At 41.4% G+C, this 11,054-nt stretch overlaps 1 protein-coding gene across 1 annotated transcript; it reads right to left on the bottom strand.

The window, feature by feature from the left end:
- Positions 1-4,854: 4,854 nt before the first annotated feature.
- Positions 4,855-8,216, bottom strand: LOC146972402 (kelch-like protein 38). Its single transcript, XM_085802588.1, has 5 exons — positions 8,074-8,216; positions 6,045-7,265; positions 5,810-5,951; positions 5,570-5,675; positions 4,855-5,347 (listed from the first exon to the last, which is right to left on the bottom strand). The coding sequence occupies exons 2-5, from the start codon at positions 7,262-7,264 to the stop codon at positions 5,058-5,060; spliced, it is 1,758 nt and encodes a 585-aa protein (XP_085658714.1). The 5' UTR covers position 7,265; positions 8,074-8,216; the 3' UTR covers positions 4,855-5,057.
- Between the last annotated feature and the right edge of the window lie 2,838 nt (positions 8,217-11,054).

Below are 11,054 nucleotides of genomic sequence, written 5' to 3'. Positions count from 1 at the left end.
ATGCCACAGCAGTGTGCACACGTGTGTGTGTGTGTGTGTGTGTGTGTGTGTGTGTGTGTGTGTGTGTGTGTGTGTGTGTGTGTGTGTGTGTGTGTGAGCGAGAGAGAGAGACGTATCTGTCTGCACTAAGGCAGTGGGAGGGGGAAAAGGAGAGAGAGAGTGTTTTTTTTCACGGGTCCTCATAATTCATGACACACTATACAATCTTCAAAACATGTCAGCAGCAGCACATGGTGCACAACGAGTGTGCGCTTCTTCCAGGAACCAGCAGGCCAGTGTTTCAGCTCATCTAGTGCTTGTTCAGTTCAGTTGTGTTGGGACACATCCTGTGAGAATAGCATGACCAGGGTTGCTGATGTGGCTTATGAGGGTTTTGTGCAGCACGCTAGCTGTTCTAGTTATAAACTGTCATAATATGCTTGAGGGTTCACTTATTGTTGACAAAACTGACTGTTGGCAAGGCCTCTGTTGATTAATCTTCTGTTGTTCAGTTCCTCTATTTAGCCTTATGTGTTATTCACAAAAAAAATAAAAAAATAAACAAGGTTCTCATTGAAAAAAAAACTTATTTCAGTCTCAGTTTACATTGAAATATTCATGCATCACTCATTATCTGCCTTGTGATGCTCAAGATCTTGAAACAGGTGCTTGTGGCTTCATGCCTGAGGTTTTAATGCAACACCCAGATATGCAAAAGGTCGCAGACCTCTACACAGCCCACATGTTTAAATCTGTCAACAAGACGTCATATGAGAATATAGAGTGCACATTCGGTAGATGTATTCTGATACCCAGGGGGCAAAGCAAAAAAACGGACACGGAGCGTTGTAAAAGGTTTGACACCAGAAATTATATCTAGGAACTTCAAGGATTAAAACCTGGGTGGACAACCCGGTCAACTAGCTGCTGGAAAGCTACAGGGGGCTAAAACCCCTTTCTGGGGTCATTTTGCTGGCGAAATGATGTAAATGCAAATATTTAGGTACTACAATGGCATAAATAGTCATACAACTATAAAATTTGGCAGAGAGTATCTTGACACATAGGGGGAGGCATGAAAAAAAGATTCTGGGGTTTGTTGCAACTCAATTTTAAGATATCTCCCTCAACATCCCAAAAAAGACAAAAAAAAGTACTGTTCGCCTGACAAATTCTCATGAAAATTATTATTTTTCAGCACTTTATGCAGAATATCTATGCTTAACATGTATATAGAAAATTTCCTTAATTCATAAGCTTCCATTTGAGTCCAAGATAGCCTTTCTATCTCAAAAGCCCCACTTGCTGTGGCCAACGGTCTTCTCTATCTATCTGTTCACTTTGGGGAGACCAGAAATAGAATGGTTTCTGATCATGCCAGTTAACATGTAGTTTTTCACAATAGGTGTTGCATTGTTTGGAGACAGCCTGTAGCTTTCCAGTAGCTAGTAGAAAGGCTATCTTGGACTCAAATGGAAGCTTATGAATTAAGGAAATTTTCTATATATATGTTAAGCATAGATATTCTCCATAAAGTGCTGAAAAATAATAATTTTCATGAGAATTTGTCAGGCGAACAGTACTTTTTTTGGTCTTTTTTGGGATGTTGGGGGTGATATCTTAAAATTGAGTTGCAACAAACCCCAGAATCTTTTTTTCATGCCTCCCCCTATGTGTCAAGATACTCTCTGCCAAATTTCATAGTTGTATGACTATTTATGCCATTGTAGTACCTAAATATTTGCATTTACATCATTTCGCCATCAAAATGACCCCAGAAAGGGGTTTTGGCCCCCTGTAGCTTTCCAGCAGCTAGTTGACCGGGTTGTCCACCCAGGTTTTAATCCTTGAAGTTCCTAGATATCATTTCTGGTGTCAAACCTTTTACAACGCTCCGTGTCCGTTTTTCAAAAAACTGGGATTTTGCCCCCTGGGTATGACTAGGTGTATTGATTATGATCAGAACTGCTGCCACTGCAGAAGTGAGCCTCGCTGAAATAGCTCAACAGTTCCTCATGTGTTTAACCACATACAGCCACCACAATGTCGGTGAGAAGCAGCACTCAATGGGAACTAAAATGTATTATTGTATGAACTGCAGGGGGTATATTGTGTGTGTTGTGAGTCACTGAAGTCTAATTAAATCTATTTCTAGAGCAGGATAAACTACAGGATGACATGGAAAGTCCCGATGAGTGTTTGGCCAGTTGGTGACTGACTGACTGAGAAGGAAGCCATGACCTCAGGCTCCAAAGAGTTTTGGTTTAGTTTATCCACTGAATCATAAACAATGATGAGTTGTGGTCTGCTTGGTTTGAGCTCAGCTTGTATGAAGGTGAAGTAGTTTACACAGCTCACATAGTAACAAAAAAGGAAAAGTCATAGTTTTAGCAATGCTAAAAATCCAGAGGAGCTGGTGGGGCCAAAGTCGGTCTGTTGGTCAGCAAATGGACCACTATGGTCCAGACTGAAATATGATAATATATGATGGATTGGCATGAATTGTTTGCACAGGCATTTATATTCCACAGAGGGTGACTGATATTATTGATTACTGATATTGGTGATGCTATGACTTTATACTATTTGCAAAAAGCAGGTCACAGTTTAATTTATTACCCGGAATATCTACTTAATATTCATGTAATCAATTGCCACAGCATTCATAGATATTGATGATCCAGAGAAGATATGTCCTAATGATTTTTTTTGATAATCTGACTTATAATGAGCTGCAGCCTCATTGAAACTCTAATGTAATGAGCTGCTCACACGGCTGCAGGCTCTTGCCCAGTTGGACAATATCAATAAAAAAATCTGCATCTGCATATTTCCAAAATGTGAATCTCTCCCATATGTCAGTATTTTTTGGGTCACATGAATGCATGAGGTATCAAATTAGGGCAAGTTAAAAAGGTCATCAGTGAATAATCTCTGTCTGCCTTTCTCCTCTGTCCGTCATCCCTGTTTTTGTTGTGATGTTGTGAGTCACTGTGACAGCTGTTCGGTACTGCTTGACCCTCCAAAAACCTTAATGACAAACACACACACACACACTTCCACTCTCACACATTTGCACACAGTCACACATGTGCACCTGTTGCTGTTTCTCCTGGAGGAGTTTCATCACTCGCTCAGATTCTCTGTTGTGAAATCCTGCTCATCAGTTTCTCGCTCTCTAGTCGTCCCTCACATCTGCCAGCTTGCACAGCAACCAACAGAGCCACATGCCTCACGTGGTGTAGCGTTTGGTCTCTTGTTTGTTTCTCAAAATAGTATCAGATCACCTATACACTATAGTTTTTCCACTCTAACCTTTTTTCTCACCCGCTCCACCCACTGTCCCCTGGTCTCCATTCGCTGGTACTGGAGTGACTGAAACATCTGACCCAGTGACTTCTGGTTTCAACGAAATACAGATTGGTCACATTGTGTTTACTTCACATGGAACAGCTGACATTGGGTTCTGAATGTCACTGATGAATGAAATTATGTAATCTGCTCAGGTGAAGATATTTTCAAAAGATGTGGTGATGGTAATGCTTTAAAGTGACCAGAATCACACTAATATTATCTTTCATTTAATAATTGTGCTCCTTCTAACACTTAAACAAATCACACGTAATATCATGGCACACCGGCTTAACAGGCTGCTACAGACTTTGATGCCACACTACAGTATCTGCCAACTATTTTCTTGAGCATCTCCAATTGACAGACGCATAAAAACTCATGTTAGTTATCTAAAACATCTTGGGGCACCCCTGGCTTTAATTTCACCTGCAACAGGTGGAGCAAAAAGAATTTCCAAATGTTCATATAGAAGATAATATTTAGGGCTGGTCTATGTAAAAAGATACCTTTTCCACATTATCTACCTCGTGTGATGGTGTCAGGAACCTGCCTAGGCATGTGGACGTCCAGGAGTGTCAGTGGGGTCAAACAGACACTGAGACATAGTAGCTATGTCTCAGTGTCTGTTTGGCGCATGTGTCCTGTATGTCTGACACATGTGCCGATCAGATTGCATTAGCAGTCGACTGACTGAGAGCTGTTTAGATATACTGTTCAGAGACGCTACAAGTACAGGTTCATTTTATTACCAGAAAGAAGGACAATACAAAAGTATGAGAAAACCATAAAAAAAAACCAAATGTTATTATTTCAAAGTACAGTAACAACAACAACAACAACAACAACAACAACAACAACAGGATAATGTTGCATAGCTATGCTGCTCCATTGACATCATAGGTCCAAAGTAGCAAAAAATAAATAAAAATGCAAAAAGCTACATTTTTTTTATGCATTTGTTAATGTCACCACTCCAAGAAATGCATTGAAGCGACAGTGATCCAAACCTGTACCAGACACAGCAGCAGGTTCAAACCTATCAGCTGAGAATAGCTTTGACTTGCACCAAACAGCACACAGCCCCAGGATTTAAATATGACAAGTCAAATCTCGTGATTTAGAGCAGGCTGAAAATAGCACTTTCACCCTTTGTGAAGAAGTCGGAGAGGCTGTGCAGTAGATTGTTTACACAAGTGTGGGTGTTAAATAAAAACACACAAAGTAGCCTACATTTAGGGTATAAAAATGATTTTTAAGTATGCCTACACCAAATGTGCTGAGTTGACAGGAGAGGGTAGTGTTGATGGTCACTTGCCAAGATCTTGAGCTATCATTGTTTTTACAGCACAGTATGCCCTCTGGACAGCACTGCTCCCTCGGGGCAGACTGGATTCTAGCCTAGTGACTCAGTATTGGAAAATGGACAGTCTGGCCAAGCCAACTGGTTAGCTTGCTAACTTCAGAAGAAGAAATGTAATAGTCACAGAAGCTAACAGAGTGGTTTCTTGCAGCTCTTGGTAAAGTAAAGGAATGAAGTTTCATACCGACCTTGAAATAGCTGTTATGCTGAAGTTGCTACTGCTAATGCTAACATTGGCTATAGCAAAACATAGGGAGCTATTTCTAATTTCTTAGCAAATTAATATAATTCAAATTACAATTAGACCTCAAACACATTGACAAAAAACAAATCACAACACTAGTTCCCATCCTTTCTGCCTCAGCTATGACTTTGCCCAAGTCTGTGAGACACATGTCAAAGTCAGAGAGCCGTGGTCAAACACTTTGTACGGCAGAGTCCCTTTGGATGTCCAAGTGTCTGTCTTTGGGTCATAACACTCAAAATTGTCTGAGTCCTCGATGGTGTCGTGGCCGTTCACGTAACGTCCACCTGTGACGTAGAGTTTGTTTTTGAGAACGGTGGCAGAATGGTGCATCCTCCTCTCCTTCAGGTTGGCACATTTAATGAACTGGTTGGCCTTGGTGTCGTATGCAATCATTCTCCTGGTGTATCCTGTGTGACAGGGCAGATATTAGTGTGAGAGTGTGTGGCTTTATGAAAATGAAGTGATATAATCCTGCTGTTTGATGTATCACAAAAAAAAAATCAATAGTGCTGAGTTGCAGCAAAGACGAAATGGTTCTCTGTATTAACACTATTTATTACTTGAATTTATCACATTACAAATTCTGTGTCAAAAGTACTACACTTTAAAGTCTTTACCACTGCTCCTACCTCCAATGATGTAGATTTTACCATCCATAACAGCAGCTGGAGCGGACACGTTCTTCACCGTTCTGTTCTCCATCTTGGACCACATGTTCCTGGTAATGTGATACACCTGTAGACAGGGAGGGGGTGGGGATTGGGGGGTGAAGGGAAATAGAGTGAATGAATGAGTGGACAAATCAATAAAACCACAATAAAACGAAAACATAACCTATCACTAAATGATTGGAGAGCATTATGTCTTACTTGTATTATTCTGACAGGGTTCTGCAGGACGTCTTCTCCTCCAAACATATAGATTCTTTGGTTGGTAGCAGCCACTGCTGGGTGCAGCACGGCCTCGGGCATGGGCGCCATGGACTCCCACTGGTTAAACATACTGTTGTACCTGGTATAATGATTGAGATGTTTTATTTTCTGCCACATGTGTGTATTCGTACCGTGGTGTTTTTTGAATAAGGATAATTATGGTCGATCTCACCTCTCGACACTGTCTGTCATCCGCCTGTCGGACCCAAGGCCGCCCAGGACAAAGATGAAGTGCAGATAGGAGACACTCTGGTGGGCAAAGCGTGGCTTCAACATGGGCTCTGCTGTTCGCCACTGGTTGGTCTTTAGGGAGAGGGTGTAGACAGTCGCACTGACTTGGCTGTACTTTGTGTTCGTGGTCAGGCCTCCGATAACATACAGCACACTGTGAAGGGCAACATAAGAGGCCTTGTACAGACGAATGGGCAGCTTGGCAAGCCACTGCCAGTTCTGGTTCCTCTCATCAAAGACAAGGGCCTCCCTCGAGGTCTGCTCGTTATTTTTCCTACCTCCCACCACCACCAGCATATCATGGTAGGGGTAGCGCCTTGGGGTCACCCAGAGAGGCTTGAAGCCCAATGCTGTGTCTCCGATGCATTTTGTGTTGACAGAAAACATGAGGCGTCTCACAGACTCGATGAGCTCTGTGCAGAGGGTGGAGGACTGGATCAGTGGGTCATTGGCTATGAACTGGAAGAGGTAGGTGGGGTGGATGTACCGAAGGCGGACTTTCTTGAAAAGGTCACTAATGGCTCCACGCCTAGATAAAGGATCGTGGTGGATCCAAGCCACAAGTGTCTCAAAGACCTGCTCCTCCTCAGCGCAAAGACTGTCATCCTCCAGATATCCCATCAACTCTGGTAAGGAGAGCTCACACAGATCCTCGGATGCTGACACATCAGAGAAGCTCTTCATGGCCATCTCCTTCGCCTTGTCTCTCAAACTGTTACAATTCATGATCTCAGATAGTCTTATCATGCTCAAACAGTTTTCTGGACTTAGCTGCTCCTGAAGGAAACTTGAGCAGGCCTCAAAAAGGCGGCCATATTGCAACATGGAGGCCCCCTGCATAAGAGGCAGCACAATATCTATGCTGATGATAACAAGTCCGGTGTAAACATAGTCAATTATAGTATTGAGAATGGCTGAAGTGATGCTCTTTAGGTCAATCTTGGTCTGCTGCCTTTCAATGAAGTTGCTACAGAACATGGCTCTGAAATAGGGGCTGCTGGATACTAGGACATTGCGGTGGCATGGGATCTCTATATTATCTGCACAAAGTAACACATCTGTCAGGATTTTCTCCTGCCTCAGTCTGTTGAGCTGCAGGAGCAGGTTGGACGACTGCTCTTTGTCTTTGTAGTGGAAGACTTTGACTGCTGGTTGGTCCATTCTGAGGAGAGACACCACAATGGTATTGTCAAACTATCTGAAATACAAGTTTGTATAAGCAGCCAAATGTATCTGTGGCTATCAACCATCAAATATGTTATTGTAGCTCTACTTCAATGCAAAATTAGATTTTAGATTAGATTCAGTAGGTTTAAATCATGTATTAGTCATTTCATCTACAAACTTTATGTGAAATCCAGTCAAAATTATGTTGTTTACAAATGTGCAAGCAAATTACAAACCTGTCTGGTTCATAATTATAACACTAACTTCATTATCATTTCCATTTAGGTCATTGCCTTTCAGCACATGGGCCCAGTGCAGCGCCGTTGCATGCCTACAGTATCCCTGCCTGATTATTTTGGTGACTGGTTGTCTGGGCAGATTACTGCAAAAACACCTGCACAACTATTTACAGAAATGTCATTTTCATGGGACCACTGGCACTTCTGTTGTGTGGCAATATTTTACGCATTGCCTTAGTGATATTGTTTTGGTTTATTTTATTTTGCCATTGGGTGCAATTGATATGAGTGCGCAATTGTGCAAAAAACAACAAAAACAAAACAAAGGAAGGTAACATCTACATTTACAGCAACATAGTAGAAGATGCCGCCTAGCAGATTACTGTTTACACTTTGAAATTGCACATCATTGTGTAAGGCACTTATCTTACACAACAATGTGTAAACAAGGTGCAGCTTATGTTTGATGCATATCTACCTGAAATGTATTCAAAGCCATGCCAGCACAAGACAAAACCAGTGCTGCCTGTGGCTCCTGAAGCGGTGCTAGAATATATGTCTTACCTCTTCCTCTTCTCGCTCTCTTCTTTATAGGCTTTCCGGAGGTCTCGCTCTGTATCCGACGCAAGATCTCAGCAGAAAATATGATGTCTTGACATTTTCCTGTTCTATCTTCCTCTTTTCTCTCGTGTTGATGCTGTGTGACTATATGTTCCAAAGGGGGCCGTCTCTTTGTAGGCGCGTGTTGCGTACTGTTTGTTGTTATGGTCTCTTTCCACGAGGCCTCTGTGTACATTCCTTCCCTAAAAATAGAGCCGCTCTTTGGCAACACCACCACGCTCACATGTGACATGTTAGAGCCCTTTCTCAGTATGTGTCTGACTTCATCGCTTCAATGTCTGTCTTTCCATCTATTTCTTTCCTTCCCCTTTCCCCCCCTAGGATCCTATTCTGTCACCATTTATTTTACCTACACAAGACCTCTCTTTTCTTCTGTGTTGCTCACATTCCTATTCAGTCCATCATCTCTATCTCTGTCTGGCACATGATTGCAGCAGTAAAAACAGCAGCGATACTTGATAACACTCATTTTATTGGATGCTTACTCTGCCGTCTGGCTGGTGCGACACACTGAAATACAAAAACAGGATTAGGTTACTAGAAGCAGCATCAACACAGATATGAAGACATCTGCAGACAAGGAAAAGGAGTAACCACATTTAAAACACACTGACCACAACTATTGATATTACAAATAAGTCACTGGGAGTTCAGGAAATATGTTTCTGATTAAGCTCAGGATAAAGGGGAAAAATGGGAAGCTTTTTTTCTCTAGTCATGTGAAAGCCTTCAGGGATCTTTTCTACACATGCTATTCATCCTTTAAGCATAAAGAAATATCCTAATTTAAGTGAACGTCAACAACAGATGCTTGCATTGCCTATCTTTGTGTTTGTTAGGCTCATTTCCATCTCATTTGTTTCCTGCTCACTGAAACACATAAAGCTTATTCACCATAGTGCCAGCTTTCATGGTTTACATCCCACAAAGTGGCGTTATAATTGTTTGCCCGTTCCTTAAACCTGGAGAAGAATCAGGACATCAAAGCTTGCAGGTTTTTTTTTCTCCCTTAAATGCTGGCAGATAAAAACAACAAAACTAAAGGGCATTTTTAGTCAACACAGATGCAGATGTAACATGTTTTTCTTTCTTGTACTTGGACTTGTTTACAGAGCTCGGCAAATTGGACCTAAATAGCTACTTGAGCTACCACGACAACTGGAGTGCAGTTCAATGTGGGTTGCACAACAAAATCACCACATTAGACCATAAACTACTTGTGTTTATAGGCCATCTATGTGGGCAATTTGTCATCTTGTTGTTTTTGAGCAGAAAGCACACGCATAGAAAAATCACTGGGATTGCAAAGAGGTGTGCACCAGGCATGCAAATTCTGCAGCAAAGGAGCTGTACATCAAGGCTGACAGGAAAGTTTTGTTTTGGAAAAGTTGAAGTTAATATTCTCTGGCGTGACACCACAGACCCAGGGCTGCTTTCACTCAGTAAAAGCAGCATGTAACTAAACAGCACCATCTAGTGGTCACACCAGAAACACTTAACTGGGCAGGAGTACGTGGAATAAATGGTTCTCTTTTATAATGAAATTCAACTTATCTGACTTTTTAAATGTGTGTGACCGGTGGTTTATTTCAAAGGAAAATATGCAGCAACAGGTCAGCTAATTTGTAGTGGATGTGTTGTTTTCGCTTGGTCGTGGCATTAAAATCATCTAATCAATTCAATCAAGGGCAAAAGCTCAGCTTGTTTTCCCAGAAGACTGCAGTGTCATTTTATAACCCACACTTTCATATTCAAACTGTGATTGCATCCTTTAAAGTTAAGCACATTGTGTGTTATCTCTGTTCCTTCACCTTGACAAAAAGGACTCATTAATGTCTGCCTTAAGGCAACAACTTATATTAAAAGTTAAGGCTCTGGCACACAGTTTGCATGCAGAGCATTTTCATGCAGCAGCATTACTGTTGCCACCCACCACCCGGTGCTGTGTCTTCATATCACCAAATGATTATCTTCTCATAAGCACATGGTCTAATAGAGCCTATACCCAGCGGATTTAGATCTCACTGATTAGTATGTGTGTGTGTGTGTATGTGTGTGTCTCTGTGTGTCTATGTACGTGTTTGAAGGGCAGACATCTCTCCTTGGTCAAATAAAAGTCCATTTGAAAACAACATGGAAGCTGACTTCACTTTAAGTCTATTTTCTGTTCTGTACTCGACTTCATTTGATTGTACTCTACTTAGTGCAGGACCCTACTACTTAATGCAGTTTTTACACTGAGCCCTTTATTTTCTTTACCCCATGACTTAAAATGTGTTTTACTGAATGTGTTGTGGCTATGAATAGGAGAAAAGAGCACTTATTCTTTTATACGGCAGATAATAATTCTCTTTCAACTGTGTTTGCTCAATTAAGGCCTTTTATATTAAATCAATGTGAAAGTGAATGATATCCATTGTATCATTTCGGATCTGTAGCGTTCAACAGCAACATCATGGAAAAGTTAGAAACCAATACGTTCTCCTGCAGAAAATGATATTTTCTTAAGATTATAGTGCTCGCCACCAGCACCTGGTCCTGCCATGAAAACCACACCAGAGCCCGCTGTCTTTCCTTTTTGACTCAGTGCAGCTCTTCTTTCTATCCTTCAATTGTACATTTCTTCCCAATCTATTTCTTGTGATAAATCTCAGGCTTAGTCTGAGGTATTCTGGTTTGTCACTTTGTCATGTCTGTTTAGATAGCTTGCTCTGGCACCAGGGTGCTGATTCTTCGCTCGAATGAGCTCGCTGAGGCGTGCAGCCCCAACAATCCCTGCTTCTACAAAAAAGTCAAACAAGGCTGGTTAGAGACTCGAAAACTGTGCAATTGATATTTTGGTTGTAATGAAAAAATGTTAATGATTCAAACAGGTATCGTCCTTATGATTTCACTTCTGGTTGATACAAAAAATGTCATAATAA

The sequence above is a fragment of the Trachurus japonicus genome, chromosome 16 (assembly GCF_045865225.1).
Source record: "Trachurus japonicus isolate A0001 chromosome 16, Traja_1.0".
Lineage (NCBI taxonomy): Eukaryota > Metazoa > Chordata > Actinopteri > Carangiformes > Carangidae > Trachurus > Trachurus japonicus.
Note: the sequence above shows the minus strand (reverse complement) of the source record. Positions and strands in the feature narration are given on the sequence as shown.

Bases quoted from the DNA above. Each gene is read 5' to 3' on its own strand.
- LOC146972402 (XM_085802588.1), bottom strand. From the start codon at position 7,264: ATGGACCAACCAGCAGTCAAAGTCTTCCACTACAAAGACAAAGAGCAG. The intron at 5,952-6,044 runs GTGAGATCGACC...TCATTATACCAG, and splicing joins ATGACAGACAGTGTCGAGAG to GTACAACAGTATGTTTAACC. The intron at 5,348-5,569 runs GTAGGAGCAGTG...CCTGTCACACAG, and splicing joins TAAAATCTACATCATTGGAG to GATACACCAGGAGAATGATT.